At 41.5% G+C, this 21,978-nt stretch overlaps 1 protein-coding gene across 1 annotated transcript in view; it reads right to left on the bottom strand.

Annotated features, from left to right (window-relative positions):
• The window catches only part of SLC41A2 (solute carrier family 41 member 2), a 61,997-nt gene extending 41,456 nt beyond the window's left edge, over positions 1-20,541 (bottom strand). Inside the window, exons 1-4 of the mRNA XM_054846545.1 lie at positions 19,950-20,541; positions 9,160-9,900; positions 5,995-6,102; positions 221-292 (exon numbers count right to left, since the gene is read on the bottom strand). Coding sequence (XP_054702520.1) covers positions 221-292; positions 5,995-6,102; positions 9,160-9,711 — 732 coding nt within the window. The 5' untranslated portion in view covers positions 9,712-9,900; positions 19,950-20,541. The remainder of the gene's footprint in view (positions 1-220; positions 293-5,994; positions 6,103-9,159; positions 9,901-19,949) is intronic.
• Positions 20,542-21,978: the final 1,437 nt, after the last annotated feature.

Here is a 21,978-nt window from a genome sequence, read left to right as displayed (position 1 = left end):
CTCTTCTTCTGATAAATATAAGCTTGTACTCGTTTAGAGAAGAACAACAGTTTTCAGAAAAAGCAGCCATGGAAATGTTGTATGTTAAGTATGAGCCAGTGTAGTAGAACTAGTTTCCCATTAACACTGTCCATCTCCGTAATTACCAATGCTTGTGAGAGACTTTCTCAATAACTTCGTTCACTTACAAGTGTTAATCAAATAAGTCCATTAAATTTACCTGTTTTAAGGCCAAATTGCCAATTATTAGATTCCATTTCTCAATGGGAGAATCCATTTTTCCAATATTTACCTGTTAAAATTACAAAAGAATTTCAGGCATTTGGGTTTAAAATGGTGTTACTTAAAAATGCACCAACAAGGCAGAAACCCACAAATAATTCAACTCATACAAAATAAAAAAAAGGAGACATTTTGAAAGCAAGTTAAAACCATCCTATACCTTTTCAAGTCAATCATTGCTATTGATTTTAAATTGTACTTATGGTGTCTATCCAAAAGTAGCTAAACTTGATGCAGTTTTACATAATAACAATAGCTTACTGTGCAAGACATACTAGCCACCTTACATTCCAAGAATCTTCAAGCAGCACCAGTGATTAGATCATCAGCTGGAAGGGAAACTTATCAGTGTTCAGTCACTTTAGACTGCACTTGTTTCTAACGCCCTTAAATTCTATGAGCCAATAGAAAAAAATCACAGAATTACAGAATGGCAGGGGTCGGAAGGGACCTCTAGTCCAACCCCCCTGCTAAAGCAAGATCACCCAGAGCAGGTTGCACAGGATCGCATCCAGGCGGGTTTTGAATATCTCCAGAGAAGGAGACTCTGCAGCCTTTCTGAGCAGCCTCTTCCAGTGCTCGGTCACCCTCACAGTGAAGAAGTTTTTCCTCATGTTCAGATGGAACTTCCTGTGTCCCAGATTGTGCCCATTGCCCCTTGTCCTGTCACTGGGCACCACTAAAAAGAGTCTGGCCCCATCCTCTTGACATTTTTCCTTTAGATATTTGTAAGTGTTGGTGAGATCCCCTCTCAGTCTCCTCTTCTCCAGGCTAAACAGACCCAGCTCTCTCAGCCTTTCCTCATACGAGAGATGCACCAGTCCCCTAATCCTCCTCGTAGCCCTCCGCTGGACTCTCTCCAGTAGTTCCCTGCCTTTCTTGAACTGGGGAGCCCAGAACCGGACACAGAACACCAGATGTGGCCTCACCAGGGCAGAGCAGAGGAGGAGGATAACCTCCGTTGACCTGCTGGCCATGCTCTTCTTAATGCACCCCGGGATATCATTGGTCTTCTGGGCCACGAGGGCACATTGCTGGCTCATGCAGAGCTTGTTGTCCACCAGGACTCCCAGGTCCTTCTGCGCAGAGCTGCTTCCCAGCAGGTCACCTCCTAACCTGTACTGGTGCCTGGGGTTATTCCTCCCAAGGTGCAGGACCCTGCACTTGCCTTTGTTGAACTTCATTATGTTCCTCTCCACCCAACTCTCTAGCCTGTCCAGCTAGATTACCATAAAGTAAGATTCCCTGTCAGCTGCATATTCCCATAAAGTAAGATCAAGTTTATTGTGATACTGTGGAATAGATGGACCTAAACAAAAAGTTTGTAAAGTCATATTGCTAATGCCTAACGCTGATAACACATAGTCAAAAACAAGAGTCTGTGTAAGTTGACAGGGGTGAGTGGATAAGTGGTGTTTGAGTGTTGGTTGGTTTTGGGGGTTTTATGTCCTCTTACAAAAAAAAAAAAAAAAAAAAAAGAAAAGGAATAGGGAGAAAAGGCAACAGTGTGAACCGAGACAATGAGAGTGACTCAAACTACAGAACAAAGTGGAAGAATACAAACCACACAATAGAAATATTGTGCTTGAATGGGCAGGTGACCTAAATGCACTTCACATAGTTGCACCAGCACAGCAGTGAGGGGAGGGAGAACGGTTTACATTGACACTAACACCAAAGAGAAGTAGAAGCTATGCCATGAGGTAGATTAAAAACACAGTTCTGAGACATATTTAGTGAAATGACTGATTCTAAAATGGATGGGAAATTGTGAGTGACCAATAACAGCAGCCAAAGTAGGAATTTGGGCAACAAGATGAATGCAGGTGATCAGGCAAAGCTTGAAATCAAATATATTATGGATACAGAAACTTGCTAACAAGACATTACTTTTTGGCTGGCTACATAATTACAATGGAGTAAAGATAATTAGTTTACAGCCCCAAAAGCATAGACATGTCTACAAATTCATATGCAATTATAAGCTAACAGAGCAAGAAGGGTATGAATTAACTCCAATGCTGAACTCATGTCAGAAATTTCCTCCTCAAAGGTGAAGCTCTTCACAGGGGCACAGTCTTGCATTTACTGTAAAGACAGTATCTGGAGGGGAGCCAGCTACTGCAAATTTAGCTCAGAGAAAGGAAGATTAATCGTACAACTGCCTTCAACTAACTATTCAGATATGCCCTGAATTAATATACTCTTTCAGTTTTCACTTAGGATAGGGATGACAGGGCCAAAGACTGGATGGCTAAAGAGAGTAGGGGTCAATGAAATCAATGTGAAGAGAGCAAAGGTAAGAATAACCTCTTTCATAGAGGTTTGAGAGAACTGGCACGTAAATTGCAGGTCCAGTAGCAAGCTTTTTGATTAAACTCTCCAGTAAGGAATGATATGACACAGCACCTGATCTTAAAACCTGGGGGAAGCAGAGCAATCAAAATAACTGTCCTGGAGTTTAAATTCGTATCTGGCAACTAAACCCAAGTTGTCACCTCTAAGAAGTTACATGTAACAGGTTTCCATAGTTTTTTGTTTTGTTTTTGTTTTTTTGACTAACAACTAGAAACATTACTGAGTTCTTATGTATTTGTTTGCCTTTGCAGCAGCACTCCAGGGCATGTGGCTGGCTACCCATCAGCTCGCAGAGCTGTGCATATTGCAACTGGTGTTAAGTGTGAAAAAAGACACATAAGAGAAAGCTGGAAGGTTCTTTGCAAGGTAAAAGCCATTTTCCTGGTTTTTCACATATAAAACCTAAATATAATATTTTTAGCATTATCTTGATAATGAATGATCTATACTGTACTTATTTTGTACAATATTGTAGTCTTAAAACTCCACTGTGTTGTGCACATGCGCGCGCACACACACACAATCTCTACAATATTTTACTGATGGGCTCTTCACCCAGCTAGAACAAATTCGAGCCACCACTGGCAAAGGAGAGTGTTCACCAAACCGTGACGAGCCTCCACCTCCTCCCTGTGAAGGATGTCCAATGAACTTACAATATGACTAAGTAGTCCTGGAAAGTATTTCAGTCACCTGTGTAACTTAGTTCAGGATCTGTCATGATTCTTGAAGAAAACAGGTCATGCAAGGAAATCAGAGGCATTTGAAAATTAACAAACAAATAACAACAGACACACCCACAAGTCTGTTGGTGCAAAGGTGGGAAGTAGCTTGGTGCCCGTGGTGCTGTGACCGTGACTTTGGGCAATGCCAAAGAAACTGGAGCTCCCACACGCCACATAGCATTGTCTGAAGAAAGGTACACTTCACTGACCTCTTTGTAGCCAGTTAATTAACCTTCATGGTGGAAGGATGTGAACAGAGCCAGCTAATACAATTTGGCCAAGACAGACATATGACAATTTCTGGTACTGGGAGGAAGCTGTGATGGCATGCTTGAGTAAAAACCTTTGAAGCATCAGTTGAGTTATGTGTTGGTGAGACTTAATGACTCAAACTAAGCCCTCTCAGAGTGGCCTGTTGTTTGAGTGTTGGTAAGAGTTTGGGCTTCAAATGGACAAATTTGCTCTGAAAAATTATGTTCAAGGCATCTACAGATCATGTTATCATACAGTTAATGGGCTACTCTTACAAATGCCATTTTGGGCTGAGGGGAAGTGGCCTGAAGCTCATGATGCCAGCTTTAGTTAACCACTGAACATGCAGCCAGCGTTGTGGAAACTCCAGTATACTTTTTCTGTATGTGAGAGGGGGATCAACTCCTTGACTTTGGTAACAGTTGATGGACAATATGAACCGAGGTCAGGATTCCCGGAGCTGAAAAAGGGTCTGCATGACCCTTTTCCAAATGTCCCCTGAGAGCTGTGAGGTTCACAAATGAAATGTCACTGGTGAAGATGCAGAAATCAGCCATTAATTGGCCAGAGGAGAAGTTCTAGAGTTGTGATCTGGCAGAGGTCATAAGCTCAAGTGACACAAAGAATTAAAGATCCCATTAACTGAAGCAGAAGCGGTGGAGCTGATTCTGACTTTCTTTTTTTAAGCCTTCAATAAGGCACTGGTAGATCTTGGACTTGGTGTATTTTTCACTATGCAATACAAGCATTTTCAGTCCTCAGGCCCTGAACTGTACCAGTCAGGAACAAATTAAGCAACAGGTCAACACACAAAAAAAAAAAAAAAAAGAAAGAAAGAAGGTAAAAGACAAAAATATACATGCCTGACAGTAAAGATAGTAAGGTCTAAACACAACATATCGTTAAGAAATGGTAAGAATACTCAGAAAAGAGCGTTAAAATCAAACAGAAAAGAAGACTGAATAGCTAAGATTGCCATTGATAAATATGCAAAAAAAACATGTCAATTTTTACACATGAAAGAATGGATATGGGGCAAAAGTAATCAATTTCTCTAATGGGCATGACACAAGCCAACCTTCATAGGATTGCTAAGATTATGTCCCTCGTGGTGTGCATTTGGGCAATAACTCAATATAATGTGGCAATGAAATTTGTTAATGACAGAAAACTGGGAGACCTCGTCAATAAAAAACATTGTAATATTGTACAAAACCTGGATGACCTTGAGGATTACAGCAATGAAAACAGATGAAATTCAACAGTAGAAATGCAGGGTCATGCACTTATGGACTAATAATATTTCTGCCAGAAGATGGGAGTGACAGCTGGAAACAACACAAAAGGGAAAATACTAGGACACAGGCATTGATCACAAAGTGACTGTGACATCTAAATCTGACACTGCTAGGAAAATAAATGCATATAAACCTAGAAAGTTTCAAGAGCAATTTTTGAGAGAAATAGGGAAGTGCTATTCTACAAAGCCATAGTAAGGTCTCATCTGGGGTTACATACATCTTTGACCAAACATTTTCTAGAAAGATTCATTCAAGCAGGAGCAGGCAGAGAGTGGGGGCCCTGCTGGAGAATGGAAAGAATACCTTACAAAGGAGAAACACTGCATTAGGCAGTGTCTTACAGAGATACCTCGTTCAGGGACCAGAAATATTTTAGCCACGCTATTAGAACATTCTGTTCACTATAGTTATTCACACACACACAAAAAGCTATACAGTAAGGTAATCTAGCTTGCTTAGACTAGAAAAAGAAAGGAACAGAACATCCCCTGAGATGTAGAAAAGAACTATGACATATATGTAAGAAAGAAGACATAGAAAAAATTTTGTTATGCTGTTACAGTGTTGACACACACAAAAAAATAAGTAGACCCCTCAAAAAACCACCACAATAAAAAAGGAATAAAATTATTCAGCCAGAAAGGTACAAAAGAATTTCTTACAGTTTGATCAACAAAGGTCTGGAGTAGCAATGTTAGCAATGCTTTATTTTGGTGCCACACAAGTGTTTCTTAGAAAAATGTGTTCAAAACCTTCACATTTTGTTAGCCTATGCAAACCCCATTGAGGCCAAAGGGATCTGTCAACCTTACAGAATACGCATATAAATCTCAAAAATCTACTTTATCTATTCTGAATGATGACTTGGAAGAGACTGAAGAAGTAAAATTTTAATGTATGGAGATTAGAAGAGGGTCACCTTTTTAACTTTGCCAGTTTAATAACAGATTTAAAGACCCCCTGTAACAGCCAGATTAAGCCATAGACATAAAACACTTGTGTTCCAAAGATTTGTTTCCTTTTGAAATATTTACAACATATATCTGAAGAATCAAGAGGAAGACAAAGTTACTTACAGCAGTTGACAGCCGAGATGCCAAGGTCATTTCCAAATTTCCTTTGAGACCAAGAAGTGCAGGAACCAAGATAAAAACTTCAGTAACATTCTTGAACACATCCCAGTGCTAGATAAAAGATACAGTGGGAAACATTCAGTTGAAAAATTCTCTTTAGATCATCCACAAAATATTAAAATTCCATAACTTATAACTTAAGCCTCCAAAAAACCAAAAAAAAAAAGAAAAGAAAATCAGTCTTTTTATATTAGACCTAAAAGTCTAAAGCCAGAACTGTTTTCTATCTAGATAAAATAGATTTATGACTGCATATTACTACTTCAAAGATGAGAATACCAAAAGTAAGAGATACAAAACTTGGCCATAAAACAAACCTAGTTGAAAAAAGATGTCATTAATCTGAAGTCTTTTTTTTTCATGACTTTAAAACAGTACCAGGTGCTATGACCACTCTTGAATCCTGCTCTTAATTTACAATAATATTTTCATCTTTTCCCTTCCAGCTGTGTAGAAACCTCACATAAAACCAGCAAGGAATTAGTTGTCAAATGAACAGAGCCTGTAAGTGAAAAAAGTTTGTCTTCATTCTTTTACTTCTAAGTGTGAAATTTAGAAGAGTACAGTTTTCTAAGACCCAGATTTTGTAAAGCAAAGACAAACCCTCCTGTAATTTTTTGTGTGCACTGAGTTCTCAACACAGAAATGCTGTGCTGCTTTGTATGTCTGTCGATCCATGTATTTAATTTGTAATCATTTACCAACTTTAACTAAAGTAACAAAACTGTAAATTGTCTTTGCATTCATGGATTTGCATTCATTTACATTATTATTTTAATTAAAACAAAAGGATTCAAGCCTTGTTTACAAGATCTGAGAATTTCCTGTATGTCAAGTTACATAGGTATTTACTACTGAGAAAGAATAACCATGAAATGGTTTGTAAAAAACAAGCTTAGAATGCTTTGTTGTCTTCATATTTTCATGCTCTGTCACATTTCAAAATCCTGCTTTACTGCGTCACAGTTAAATCCTTAGTTTAAGGTGAAAAAGGGTAGTACTGACTCTAGGTATTTATTTTTGCCTTTGTGTCGTCACATCTCTCTCATTTATGGTGAGCTGGAGTGGGAAACCAATCAAGATTAAATGTAATATAGAAGGAAAAATCAAGATGTATCTCAGTCCAGCTCAAAAACCAGCTCTACAAACACTTCCATTCCCTTAAGGGAAGGAAGGCAAGGTAAAGCATTTCCTTGGAAACCAGTAGTGGCAGTAGGCGTATTACATTACGCTGTATCATGAAGTAAAGCATATATTAACAGAGTACGAACCAAGCATCTGTACAAAGAATAAATTAGTAAAATGTAAATGAACAAAGTACAGGATCAGTGTAAAACAGTGCAAGGAATCAGTAAAGTTTGCATGTCAATTTTTATTTTTCTTGATGTATAGAAGTGTTTTTTCATTACAATTGACCAAAGTCCAAGCTTCCTTTACTCCTGCAAGATTTTGAGTGACAAAGATGGTCACCTCTCATTCCTCTTTAAATTAACTTTCTAAACCCTTAAGTGGAGCTAAATAAAACCTTAAAAGCTGAATGAAACAAAAGAAAAGAAAAAAAAAAGATTAATTTCTCTACTATCTTTCAGTTTGAATGTTGTGGTTATTTCATATTTTTGAGTAATTTTTTGTGAATCTACTCATTCAGAAAGAGACAATCCATGAGGTTTGTATTTATAAGAAATGTCTGGTTTTTAAAAAATAGAAATTAGGTAGGAAATACAAGTAAATATAGCCTTCAAAATGCAAAGAGCAAGAAAATAAGCGAGTCCAATAAACCTTTCTTGACTGTTACTGTCTCCAGAATTTTCTTCAAATATCACTGCACAAAGAATTATTTCATAGAATCATAGAATCATAGAATGGTTTGGGCCGGAAGGGACCTCAAAGATCATCTAGTTCCAACCCCCCTGCTGTGGGCAGGGACACCCTCCACTAGACCAGGTTGTCCAAAGCCTCATCCAACCTGGCCTTGAACACTTCCAGGGAGGGGGGCATCCACAACCTCTCTGGGCAACCTGTTCCAGTGCCTCACCACCCTCACAGTAAAGAATTTCTTTCTAACATCTAATCTAAATCGACCCTCCTTCAGCTTAAACCCATTACCCCTTGTGCTGTCACTACACTCCCTGATAAACAGTCCCTCACCATCTTTCCTGTAGGCCCCTTCAGGTACTGGTAAGCCGCAATTAGATTTCATAGGCAACAGTTACTTTTTGCTCCACTGAAATGCTGCTGACATCTACAACTGTGTTAAGCTAGAAAACAGTCCTAAAAATGTTCTGTATCAGTAGAATCTTAATGATATAATACTCCAAAGCAGGTTTTAAAAATATTATTAAACTTAAGTCTTAAAATTCAGAGAAAGTTCTGTTTTATTAGAACTTTATTTATATCTTAATCCTGAATAACTATCATCAGTTAAATCTGCTACCACAAACCAAGACAATCTAGCTTGTCTGGACCTACTACAATTATATTTCAAGTTGGACTTTGCAGCCCTGTTGACATCACTGATGTTTTGAATTTTGAGTGTTCAATATACCTAATGTTATATAAAGAAGTCACACCTCAATATTTAAAAAAGCTTTAAATCACTTCATATGAATTTCATATAACATATGAATGTAATGCACATTTTCATATCGCATATGCCTTATCATGGACCAAGTCTACACAGTATTTCAGAAATTGCATAGACTTAAAGCATGCAAGGAGATTAGATAATGTAATAAATTCTTCTAATCTTGTTAAACTCCTATGTATTGCAACATCATGTTTAATTACAACTCCCACTTGACAATGTGTGCATTTATTAGTGTCAAAAGAATTTTGAACCATTACTGTTTCTATCCTTAGTTAAAGCAATAGGTAACAGTTTTATTCACTAGCTCACTGTGGCTAAGCAACAACACTTACCAAGACTTGAATGACTCTGAATTAAACATTGGAACTCTTTAAGATGAGGTTTGGGGAAAAGGAGTTCATAGTAGCACAACCATATTACTAATTACTCCTCAATATTGTAAACATCTACAATATCATGTGTTAGAATTATAAACCCCACAGACTACCTGTTAAAAAAAATCTTTCAAAGCAAATACCAACCTGTACAATATCCAAAACCATGCCAGCAGAAACAGTTCCAAAGCCTGCTAGCAAAAAAGGTACGAGTATCTGTAATGCCATAATACTACTAGATTCTTTGGGTTGTTTTCTACTTCCTTCCACAATGATATCTTCTTTACCGTCACTAGATAGGTTGTCTTCCTGCAACATGGCATCTGTTTCTGAAGTGTCCATTTCATCACAGTAATTATAACTGGTAAAATTATCATATTTAGGGCTACAGCTAGATGGGCTGTGTCCATTACTACCATGAAAACTTGGTTCTGAGAAGTGATGGTACTCTGTGTGTTGTTCAGACCTAACATTAAAACTGTGTCCTGCTGGTTGTAATCCATCTTGCCAGACACCATTCACTTTTTTGTGTCTTTCATCCTGGTTTATTTGGTAAACAACAGGAACCATACTCAAAAGCAGTCTTAAAAATTTATCAGACTGAATTGTATTAAGATTTATGGTCCAGTTTACAAAACCTCTGTCATGAACTTTGCTATTTGTTTTGGAGATGATAGATCTGCCTTTACAGTTAGTCATAGTGCTACAGAAGTACAGGTTGAAAAGCACTTTGTTCTTCAGACATCAGTGAAGAAATCTTGGAGATGAGTCATCAAGTGCCACACTTGATGATTTTAAAACAGATAAACCAAAATGATCCTTTTTTGCATGCAAAAATGTTTTTTCATTGATCTCAGATCTTCAACAATTCCATAAGCAAGACTGGATCTGCAAAAAAGTAAAAAGTATATATTCAAGGTTTGAAATATTTTAACTCTACAGAAGACAGAAGATACTGGTTTAAATTTTCAGATCACCCAGTATCTTTCCAAAGCAAGTATTTGTAGAAATGCCAATCTCCTCCAACATTCAACTGCCTAAATTGAAAGAAATTAGAAGGTAAAAAGGGAAAGTTGGTGGGTGAAGAAGGTTCACAAACCGGTGTACTTTCCAGTGAAAGAAAGAGACAGCAATGTGGACTTTAAGTGAATTGTCGAGGGCCTAGCTTTTGCCTTTTTAAAGCCCAGGGAGTCAAAGTCTTCAGGCAGATACTGTGTGTAGCCCTAGACTTTCAGTGGCCTCGAAAGCAGTAGATCCCCAGAGAAGTGTATTTCTGCAAGGTGCAGAGTATGGATGGACAAATGGAACTTACATGATGCACTGCAGGGCCACTGTTGTTCCTCCCGCTCTATGCTAATGGCAAGGAACACAGGAAAAAATAAGGAAAAACCCCCCTAACTTTCAAAATGCTGTCAGAGGTGGTAAGCTCAAAGCAATATTCTGGGCGGCAAAGGCTTTATGTGTTGACAGTCTGTGCCCTCAATTCCCATAAAAAGATGACAAACTAATATTGATATGTACAATTCAAAAGCATGCTAATTTAAAATCATAGTAACTGAATTTTCTCTGAAGCAAGCATACAAATTATGTTAAACATAAAGAGCTACTATATACATAATAAAACTGGACATTTTTTTCATAAAATACTACAATATCAAGGAAAGGAGATAGTAATAAAATTCAGACCAATTAGTCTACAATAGTTCACGTTAGTCTAATTTAAAAATAAACCTGCAGTCCTATATTCATAAATATGGCCTATTAACATTTAATTAAAATTAGAAAAAATGTTAGGAGTTAGGATAATTAAAATAAAGATATTTAAAATCTGATTTTAATTTAATTTTGAATGAGGTATAGGTTGCAGATATTTCCTGAAAGACAGATTATTCTGATGTCTAGTAACCACTAAAATGTAAACTGACCACTTGATGTGGTCAGTTTGTTTTCCTTTCTGCAAATCATGTAAATACAATATATCTTTTATCTTCAATGTGATTTAACATGCATTTATTTCTACCTTGAATTTTCCATTATGGTAGAAAATGAAAGAGTTACATATTGGCAGCCTCAAGTCATTTGACATTTCCTCCATCAGAAGTCACTTTACTTTCCTCTCCTTCAGTCTTCATGTTGTGATAATAGTTATGATAATTACTAAAAGAATAACAGTTTTCATTTGATTTGAAGCTTTGTTGACCTCGGTATTTATTACTAGACTCCATGAATGCAGGTAAATGATTGGCATAAACAAAGAAACAAAGGTCAGGCAGACCACACCAGCACGATGTGTGATAGCACACCTCCACAAGCTCAAGACACTGTATCTATGCAAAGCCGAGAAAAGATATTTTTACAGACTGCAGGAAATAAAAATAGATTAGGGTTAGAGGATTTTAATCTATTTTTCCTAAGAAAACAAGGCTCCTAAGATCATATTATTTATGTTATGATCCTTATACTTCCCTTCCCTCCATTTCCATGTTTTTAAGTCATCCAGTATTTCTGGAGCAATTTCAGACAGATTTGACAGAGAGTAGAGATGTCAAAGCTTTTAACAACCGACAGCCTTGTAAGAGGCATTTTGCTGTAAGGCATCTTTAAACTTTAGCTAGGAAAATTCACTCACAGCAAGTCCACTTCAAAAGTCTTGCTGGTCACAGAATTACGTATTTTGTTTTTGTGAGTGAAGAGACAACTTAGACACAACATGAAGATTTTCCCTCTATCAATGGCTTTATCCAAGGGAGCACTGACCAAGAAATGAATATTTAAAAAACGACAATGGAGTTTATCGCCTGATTTAGAAAGAAGTCAAGTTTTGCTAGAAAAAGCAATCTTTTTTTCCACAAGACCAACAGAGGAATTTAAGTAACCAAGATTCCTGCAATATCTTTTGCAGCTCTGTAGCGGATTGTGCTACGTTGAACCTTTTAGCGTAAGCGCATAAAACCTCCTAGCCTCAATTCTGGTTTCCACACACTTTACTTAGGAGTAGCAAAACAACTTTTGCTGCTATCCCAGAGAAGCTCTAACCACAGGCCGAAATGTTGCTCTGTTAAGTGCTACAGAAAGAGAGAACAAGAAGAGGTAATTTTGTTTCTTCCTGGCCCAATGGTGGCATTATCTAAGTAAAAGAAAAGAAATGGTGCATAAAAAAAGACAAGCAAAAGCAGATGTATCATTAAATTAGCAAACTAGCTATTATCAACTTCTATGACAACAGCAAAGAGCTTTATAGAAGGATTAAGAGTAATATAAGACAAGAGAAGGTCATGGAAGTTGAGGAAAATTAAAATTTCAGGAAGGGTATAGCCTAGGGTGCTGAAGGTTGCCAAGTGATTTATGACAATGGGAAGCGGCACGCTACTTATGAAGCTTACAAAGGGAAAAGATTTGGATCACTTTAGTTGGCTGAGTTTTGGTTGGTCACAAGAAACATCTAGACTGGAGAAACTTTATGACAGAATTCAAGAATGGGATGCAGAATTAAGATGTAAAAGTGGCTGTGATGAAAGACATGTACTTAGACCCACAGCAAACTCACTGGGGTTTTTTGGGGGTGGTGGTACTTTCCTTTTTTTTTTTTGGGGGGGGGGGGGCAGGGGGGGGAAATACACTGAGAAAATTTCCCAATAGCTTTAACAAGGCAGAGTCTGGCTCTCATCGTGGTTTCTCCAGTATGTCCTCCAGTCACATCACCAGAGTGCTAGACCAGTGACTCACGGAAATTATTCATTGGTCTGGAACTCTGGCCAAAAAAATTTAATCATAGTATGGTTTAGGTTGGAAGGGACCTTAAAGATCATCTAGTTCCAACTCCCCTGCCACGGGCAGGGACACCCTCCACTAGACCACTGTGTTGGGTTTGCATGGCAAGGTTTTGGTAGCGGGGGGTGGGGGTTACAGGGGTGGCTTCTGTGAGAAGCTGCTAGAAGCTTCCCCTGTGTCTGATAGAGCCAATGCCAGCCGGCTCTAAGACGGACCCGCCCCTGGCCAAGGCCAAGACAATCAGCGCCTCTGTGATAACATATTTAAGAAGAAAAACAAAACAGTTGGGGGAGCTTTTGCAACCGGAGAGAGGAGTGAGAAGATGTAAGAAACTCTGCAGACACCAAGGTCAGTGAAGAAGGAGGGGGAGGAGGTGCTCCAGGCGCCGGAGCAGAGATCCCCCTGCAGCCCGTAGTGAAGACCATGGTGAAGCAGGCTGTCCTCCTGCAGCACATGGAGGAAGGATGAGGGGGTGTAGCGATTCCACCTGCAGCCCGTGGAGGACCCCACGCCGGAGCAGGTGGAGACACCTGAAGGAGGCTGTGGCCTGTGGGAAGCCCACATTGGAGCAAGTTCCTGGCCGGACCGGTGGACCCGTGGAGAGGGGAGCCCACGCCAGAGCAGGTTTGCTGGCAGGACTTGTGACCCCGTGGGGGACCCATGCTGGAGCAGTTTGCTCCTGAAGGTCTGCAGCCCTTGGGAGAGACCACGCTGGAGCAGTTTGTGAAGGACTGTAGCCCATGGGAGAGACTCCATGTTGGAGCAGGGGAATGATGAGAGGAGTCCTCCCCCTGAGGATGAAGAAGCGGCAGAGACAATGTGTGCTGAACTGACCGTAACCCCCGTTCCCCGTCCCCCTGTGCCACTGGGGTGGGGAGGAGGTGGAAGCCGGGAGTGAAGTTGAGCCCGGGAAGATGGGAGGGGTGGGGGGAGGTGTTTTAAGAGTTGATTTTATTTCTCATTCCTCTACTCTGTTTTGCTTAGTAATAAATTAGATGAATTTCCTCTCTAAGTTCAGTCTGTTTTGCTCGTGACGATAATTAGTGAGTGATCTCTCCCTGTCCTTATCTCGACCCAAACTTTTCATTATCCTTCTCCTCCCCATCCCGCTGGGGGAGGGGTGAGCAAGCAGCCGCGTGGTGCCCTGCTGCCATCTGGGCCTAAACCACGACAACCACGTTGCCCAAAGACCTGTCCAACCTGGCCTTGAACACTTCCAGGGAGGGGACATCCACAACTTCTCTGGGCAACCTGTTCCAGTGTCTCACGACCCTCACAGTAAAGAATTTCTTCCTAATCTAAACCTACCCTCCTTCATCTTAAGGCCATTACCCCTTGTCCTATCACTACATGCCCTTGTAAACAGTCCCTCTCCAGATTTCTTGTAGGCCCCCTTTAGGTACTGGAAAGCTGCTGCTCTAAGGTCTACCCAGAGCCTTCTCTTCTCTAGGCTGAATAACCCCAACTCTCTCAGCCTGTCCTCACAGGAGAGGTGCTCCAGCCCTCTCATCATCTTCATGGCCCTCCTCTGGACTCACTCTAACAGCTCCATGTCCTTCTTATGTTGGGGACCACCCCAGAGCTGGATGCAGTACTCCAGATGGGGTCTCATGAGAGTGGAGTGGAGGGGCAGAATCACCTCCCTCAATCTGCTGGTCACGCTTCTTTTGATGCAGCCCAGCATACAGTTGGCTTTGTAGGCTGCAAGCACACATTGCTGGGTCATGTTGAGCTTCTCATCCACCAACACCCCCAAATCCTTCTCCTCAGGACTGCTCTCAATCCATTCTCTGTCCAGCCTGTATTTGTGCTAGGGATTGCCCAGACCCATGTGGAGGACCTTGCACTTGACCTTGTTGAATTTCATGAGGTTCTCATGGGCCCACCTCTCCAGCCTGTCAAGGTCCCTCTGTATGGCATCCCTTCCCTCCAGCGTGTTGACTGCACCACACAGCTTGGTGTTGTTGGCACTCTCACTGAAGATGCACTCAATCCCACTGTCCATGTCGCCAACAAAGCTGTTAAACAGCACCGGTCCCAGTATGAACCCCTGAGGAATGCCACTCATCACTGGTCTCCACTTAGACATCGATCCATTGACCACAACTCTTTGAGTGTGACCATCCAGCCAACTCCTTATCCACTGAGTGGTCCATTTGTCAAATCCATCCATTTGGGTTAATTATCCCTATTTTTCTAACATGGAATTTTTTCCTTTTAAGTTTTTACTATCTTTTTTTCAAGAAACAAATCTTTTTGGTACAATTGCGGTTTCATTCAAGTGTTAACAAATAGAAATGGCACTTTAAAGAAAAAAAAAAGAGGAACAAAAACATTATTTGGTCAACTAGCAAGTTACAAAGAGAAGAAGAGATCGGCATGGACGGCTAAGAGCTGAAATAGTACAAAGCCGTTCGGATGACAGACATTTATGTTTTTCCTACCAAAAAGACTTGGAGTGACAAAAAGTGAGCTAACGGTAAATGCTGAAAAATGAGAATTTAAAAAGAAAAACTGAAAAATATACTATACAGTGAAGAGTAATTACTTCCTCAGAGCATACAGAGAGGAGATAACTATGAAGCCTTGTGAATGTAACTATTCATTTCTAAAAACCTGTTCCAACAAAGATAATTTTCCAAATGTCATCTGATGCAATAATTTTATTCTGAGTTACAGGACACTAATATTGCTGTACTTTTAGGAGGTTTTTTTTGTACCTATAAAATGCAGCAAACCAGTATGATCTCAGGGACAAGAACTCTCTAAGAAGCTTTATCATTGACAAAAGCAATGCCAATTTTATTGTGTTGTCTAGAAAAGATATAGCCAGCTAAAGAAGCAAGGTCTACTTGAGTAACTCATATGAGGAAAAGGGGATAAAAATCTCAGAAATCCCATCACCAGTTAGTTTCTGTAGGAAGAGGAGATAACGGAATCTGGTTTCTTGCCATATAATCAGGAGGTTACAGAGAAAGGTGAAGTACTAAAAAAAAGGAAAAGAGAGAGACAAAGATCCTTTGAGAAGCCAGGAAGCAGCCCCAAATTTATCATACCTGGTGTATTATATATGAAAAGAAAGGACACCTTGTCTTTGTACCTGCAAGCAAAATAATAAGCTATTCCCAGATTATGAATATAATAATTTCCGCTTTTTTTTCCTAAGTACCTACTTTTAATTGTTTCTTCTTTTCCTTCATACATTTTGTAACACATAACAATTACTGTGTATTAGTCACCTCTCTTTCTCAGTCCTGCAAACATACACAAGCATAAACAAATAATCCTGCAAACACACACAAATAGGAAATACAGCCATACCCTGCTGTTTGCCGAAGACATGTTCCTGAAAATTGAGACACCTAGTGTTCCAACAGATAACAAACCAGTTTTCCCCATAAGAATTAATACAATCAATGCATACAGCAATTTAAAAAATACACACAGAGATAGTATATATGATGTGGAAAATGGACAGGCAGAACCAGATGATGTGAAAAATAGATGGGACCATGTGCTGGAAGAGATGCTGACTTTTGAACATGGATAGCTGCTTTAGAAAAATCTCGGATACTTCTGCTGTGAAACTGAACACCTGATCATTATCACATTTTTCCATCCTTCACCTTTCACTGGCTTGATTGGTCTTGATTCATCTGAGGAAGATGAAAAGGACAAGGAAATGTAACTGTTCAGGAAGAGGCAGCAAGAACGCTCTTCATTATTACCCAAACAAATTGCCAACATTGCTTCAGACACACTCGTGCTTCAGTTCTGAAGAGCATGGGAAGGAGATGCTTCTTCCATACTTTCCTGAGGTTTAAAGAACATCCAGCACTAGCAGGATTAAGGGACTGGATTCTACAGCTAAATTTGATCATTTAGTGATTAGACTACTGATTAATTATTTAAAGCATGAAAACAATTAGTAATTAAATCACTGTACTTTTTAAAATACCTTCAAAAAAGGGGAAGGGGGAAGAGTGGTGAATCATTGAGTATGAAACTTTTGTACGGTCAACACTATGACAGGCTAAATCAAATATTTATCAAAGTCTAAGTCTAAGAAAATTAATTTCTTTCAGAGTTTAGCTAACAAACCAAAAGATAACACCTATCTAAATAATGCTGAGGGCTTTCACAGGACCTAAATCTAATCACACCATAGTCAAAACCCATTTTCACTAAGAGCTGCAAACATTTTTGACAGGTAATCTTTTAAAGCAAGAATAATCTCTACATAAGACTTTTAAGTAGTCCACAGTGAAACACAACAGCTTAAACATGCCTTCCTGAGAAACACCTCTCAGTACCTAAGAACAAGCCTCAGAAAGGATATTCAGGAAAGTAATATGAAACATTAATCAAATACTGAGCTTTAATATTGACGTGGTTTAGCCCCAGCCATATTTTGCCATAATAAGCAAAGATGAAGCTGAATTCTTTTCTGACTTCCAAGACAAAGCCAGACTCTTTCCAGTGAAAGGATGAGAGGTAGTGGGCACAAACTGAAGCACAGAAAATTCCACTTAAATGTAAGAAAAAGTTTTGTTTTACTGTGGGGGTGGTTGAAAACTGGACCAAACAGGTTGTGGACTCTCCATCCTTGGTGATATTTGAAACCCAACTGGACATGGCCCTAAGCAACCTGCTTTACTTGACCCTACACTGAGCAGAGGTGGTTGACTACACCATTTCCAGAGATCCCCTCTGACTTCAACAATTCTTGTTGAAATGTGAGGTTTTGGGGGACTTTTTAAAGTTCAGAATAATATTTACACAGGTAATACAGGGATCTGCATGGCCTTTTCTCCACTATTGTGTCCTGCATACAGAGAAGTTCCCAGTGTCGCACTGACATCCGTATCACAGCTGTGGCCACTCATTTACATCATTGTATCCCAGGGAACATATCAACAGAAAGTGAAAGCTATGTCATATCACCTCAGGACATATAGAGAGTAAACAAACAGACTGTATTATCATTAACCATTTTGTAGAATCCGGAACTGAAGGTGGTGCACTGGGTTAAGATTATTTATACCAGATACTTAATGTTTGATATTAAAGACTGGAAAACTTGCTGAAAATTAACAAATGTTGCATGCAAGCAGATATATGGGCATTACATACCATTTCTTAAATATTGTGCAGTAAACTGGTCAACATGGTGTTTATTGTATGGCAGTTGTAGATTAAATCCATAGCAAAAGAAACATAAGAAAAAATAATGAGAGGAAAAAACAGATTAAAGAACCTCTAGATGCCTTCTTGAACATAAGACACTGAAAGAGCTGCCAGCCTCAGGCTCAGTTTTCAGACAAGTTTGAGACTGCTGCATTCTACTTCCTGAACATGGCAGCTTTTGATTTTGGCCCCAAGGAAGAAAAAAGCAGGTGTCAGAAAAAGATTTGGTTTGCCTCTGCACTTTTAAAGCAACACAATTAGAAGAGACCAAAACAGAGCCAAAAACAAGGTAGCAAGGCTGTAAAAGGTGGTCATGTTGTAAAATCACCCAAATGGAATACCAACACAAAAAATACCAGGCAAATCATATCCAGCCCATCAAAAGCAGGTGGAAAAGTTTGCAACATAAGAGGTAATGCAGTCCTATAAATTAGGTGATCAATAAGTACTTACCAGCATGAGTCCTAACTGTCATATTTGGGATCCCGATTACAAGTTTCTACTGTCATCACCAAGGAGGGATGAATTGCTTATTAACTCAAGCACTGAGATACAGACCTCACATTGGTTTTTTTGTGGATAATATCCTAAGGTATTTGAAAGGAAAATGATACACTGTTATTTTTACTTCTGAAGTGTCTACCAGTCATACTGTAGTAGTATTTATGGTTCCAGTTTCACAATGTCTTTAAGGCAGTATATGTGGCAGTAGGGAATGCTGCCAAAACAGGTCTTCCCACCTGCTTTCGTCTTTTTACCAGAATTACTGAACTGGTAAAGTGAGGATAACTTAGGATGTCTGCTAAAGTCTGCTAGTACTCTACCTAGAAAAAATATATGAGCAGGTTTTCTTCCCAAGTATTTATGTTTTGTTCCTGACACTAAAACTAAACAATTATTTAATTGTGTATATTCCATTTATCGGAGCCTGGCTAATGTACTGTGGTCTATAATATAGGATCAAAAGTGAGTGAAGAAGACACACAACTGCATCCCGGACAGCGGGGTGGGGAGAATTACAATATTCACTGAAATTAAAGAGGCACAGCCACAATTTGAACTTAACTGAAAATTAACGACAGAGTAGAAAGTAGAAAGCTCCTATGTTTTGACAGGAAAGTATGGAAAGAGCATAAATGTACCATCACATGTTAATTACAATACTTGTAAACAGAAATAGATGATCATTCAGGTCTATATGTACACTGTTCAGGTTACAGGTTCTATGCTTGTCTAGCAACTGCATCTGCGGTGGCAGATTCTGGCATATTTTTATAGATGCAAGGGTGGGAACAGAAATGCAAGCACACAGGAATGTACAGAGTGCCAGAGAATAAGGGCCACTGGAAATGTTGGGCAGATCTTGTACATGTATAGAGAAACCAAAGAAAAGGTTCATTGTCCGGGCTACCTGGAGCAGTGCATAATTATGAACACATGATGAAAAGAGCTGCGGGGGTTTGAAGAACGCAGGGTACCGGGGCGCGGGCGGCCTTACGCCCTTCAGCATCCGTGGGCCGGACGCAGGACACTCGGGCAGACCGGCGACGAGAGGAGCCTGCCCTGGTGCCGGGTGGGCGGCTGCAGGGTGCGGGATGCGGGTGGAAGGAGGGCGCAGAAGGAGGCTGCGAGGGCGGGCGGCGGTCTCAGGGCCCGGAGTACGGGGGACGGGACAGGGCGAGCCCCACCGCACACGAGGGACGCCGCCCGGGGCCGGCACCGCGCGTGGGAGGAGGGCGGGCGGCCCCGCGTGCCCCCTGGCATTTGGGGTGGGGCGGGGGCATTGCCCCCGGGGGGCGCAGCGCCGGCAGGGCGGCGCCTGGCAGCTCCCCCACTCGTGAGGAAACTTTCCCGCCCGCCGCCTCCCGCGGCCCACGCCGCCTCCCTCGCCCCGGGGCGGCAGGTCGCCTACCCGCCCCGGCCCCTATCCCCTCTCTGACGGCCCCCTCCCGCCCCCTCGGGCCGCGCCTTCCCCTCACCTGGGCGAGGGCGATGCCGGCAGCGGCCCGGGGTCCCGCTCCATCGCTGCGGCGGAGAGGCGGCGGGCGGGGAGAGACCAGCCCGGCGGCGGTGACAGCTCCGGGGCTAGGTGAGCGCCGCCGCCACTGAGCAGGCGCGGAAGCAGCTGGAGGGCGGGCAGCCCCCGCGATGATGTGGCCCGCGATGCGCAGCAGCAGCCGCCGCCGCCGCCACCGGCCGCTCTGACCCGCCGGCGGGCGGGGGAGGGGCCGAGCGCAAGGGTCGCGAGCCGCCGCCAACCGTCGCTCCGCTCTGCTGAGGGGAGAGGACGGGACGGGACGGGGCGCGGAGGGGCGCGGCGGGAGGGATCGAGCCCGCCAGCGCTCACAGCCCGGCCCCGCTCCCCCGAGCGAGCTCCGGCCGTCTGTCAGCCCGCTGCCGCCGCCTACGCTGAGGGGACCCGCGGGCTTCCCCTTCTCGCTGCGTGTTGTCTGCACGGTGCGAGGCCGGGCCCCCGCCGCGCTCCCTCCGCAACTGCCCGGCTGATGCTCCGCAGCCTGGGAAAACAAAAGGCTGGGAAGAGGGGCAAGCGGCAAAGGCACTACTCTCCTGGCAGGCGGTGACGGTGCCTCTGCTTCCACTTGCAGAAGCTTTCTTGGCGACGTAGCACAAGAGTCAGCGTTTTGTACTGACTCCAGAATGTCAGCTACTAAGACATTTTTGTTCTTTCCTGCAGCTTGGCTAAAAATAGCTTTCTCAGAAATCCTTTTTTTTTTTTTTTTTAAGTATTTGGGTCAGTTGAAATATTCTTGTTCTTGCCCAGCTAGTCTGTATACCCTGCATGCAACACCGAGTGCTTAAATGTAAGTCTGTGAGTAACTCCCTTGAAATCAGCTGCCTGTGTTAAACTAAATAGGTAGTTAAAGACTTGCTGGGCCCTCTTAATGGATCCTCGAAACTCTCGTTTTGAGATACATTTTATATTAAGACATTAAAATAGCAAGCCAGCTAAATTTGGGCTGTTATTATCAATACGAATATTATTTCCTTGATCGTTACTTGACACATCGAAGTGGTGAGGATACCTTAAGTGGAAGATGAAAGGGAAGAACGAGGCAGAAAAGAGAACTAGGATTTAACGATGGCGACAGCAACCAAGTCTACAGCATCTCTTTTCCTTTCTGTAGACAGAACAAAAGATGGGCAAGTCACCAAGTGTCTGCCATAAACCGGAGCTAGCTGCTGCGGGTATGTGTGGAAAAGCAGAAACTTAAGCACAGGATAATATATTTGCAGGACTGGGGCCAAAAAAAATCTGCACCACAATAGTGAAATATACAGCATCATCTTGAACTCTGAGGCGGTACTGCATTAAATGAACAAAGCAGCCCAAACCTCAGAGCTCTTAATTCAGTGGTGAATGCTGTCTCAAGCCTGAATTTATTGGGAATTTGGGCAATCAATGCTGTTGTCCTCCTACCCTAGTAGCAACCATATATATCCATGCCCTGTGTGTGCTCACGTGTTACACAGTGTGGATATGTAGTTGGGCCACCTTGCAAATCAGATAAAGATCGCATCAGTCTCTGGTGCCAACAGGTTAGACTATAAACCTGAGGTTTGGTAATAGCACCTGAGGGTGCTACTTTTGGCTTTTCTAATTGCCTGTCTGGTGATCTGAGGCAATCATTTCACCGCTCCCTATTATGGGTTCCTTGACAGTATTATATCCCTTGTCCACTGAAATCACATAATACCCATGGATTAAGTATAGTATTTGAGGTTCACACACTGTTATTTTGGGCTGTGTGCAATTGCAGAAAGACTCATATTTTTTGTGGCCCAAGGCATAAAACCTTAGTCCTTGAGATTTTTCAGTCATCAAAGCAGGATTTATTTTTTTTTAAACTGAAATTCTGGAGCACAGTTGAGTAGAAAGGTACAGAGCAGGTAGCAAATTCAGTTGGAACGCAGCTAGTGTTGCAGGTGGCCTGGGAAAGTGGGAGAGGATGCTTGTTTGGGCCAGTCTGACAGGAAAACAGCAACGTG

The sequence above is a fragment of the Grus americana genome, chromosome 1, assembly GCF_028858705.1.
Source record: "Grus americana isolate bGruAme1 chromosome 1, bGruAme1.mat, whole genome shotgun sequence".
Classification (NCBI taxonomy): Eukaryota; Metazoa; Chordata; class Aves; order Gruiformes; family Gruidae; genus Grus; species Grus americana.
Note: the sequence above shows the minus strand (reverse complement) of the source record. Positions and strands in the feature narration are given on the sequence as shown.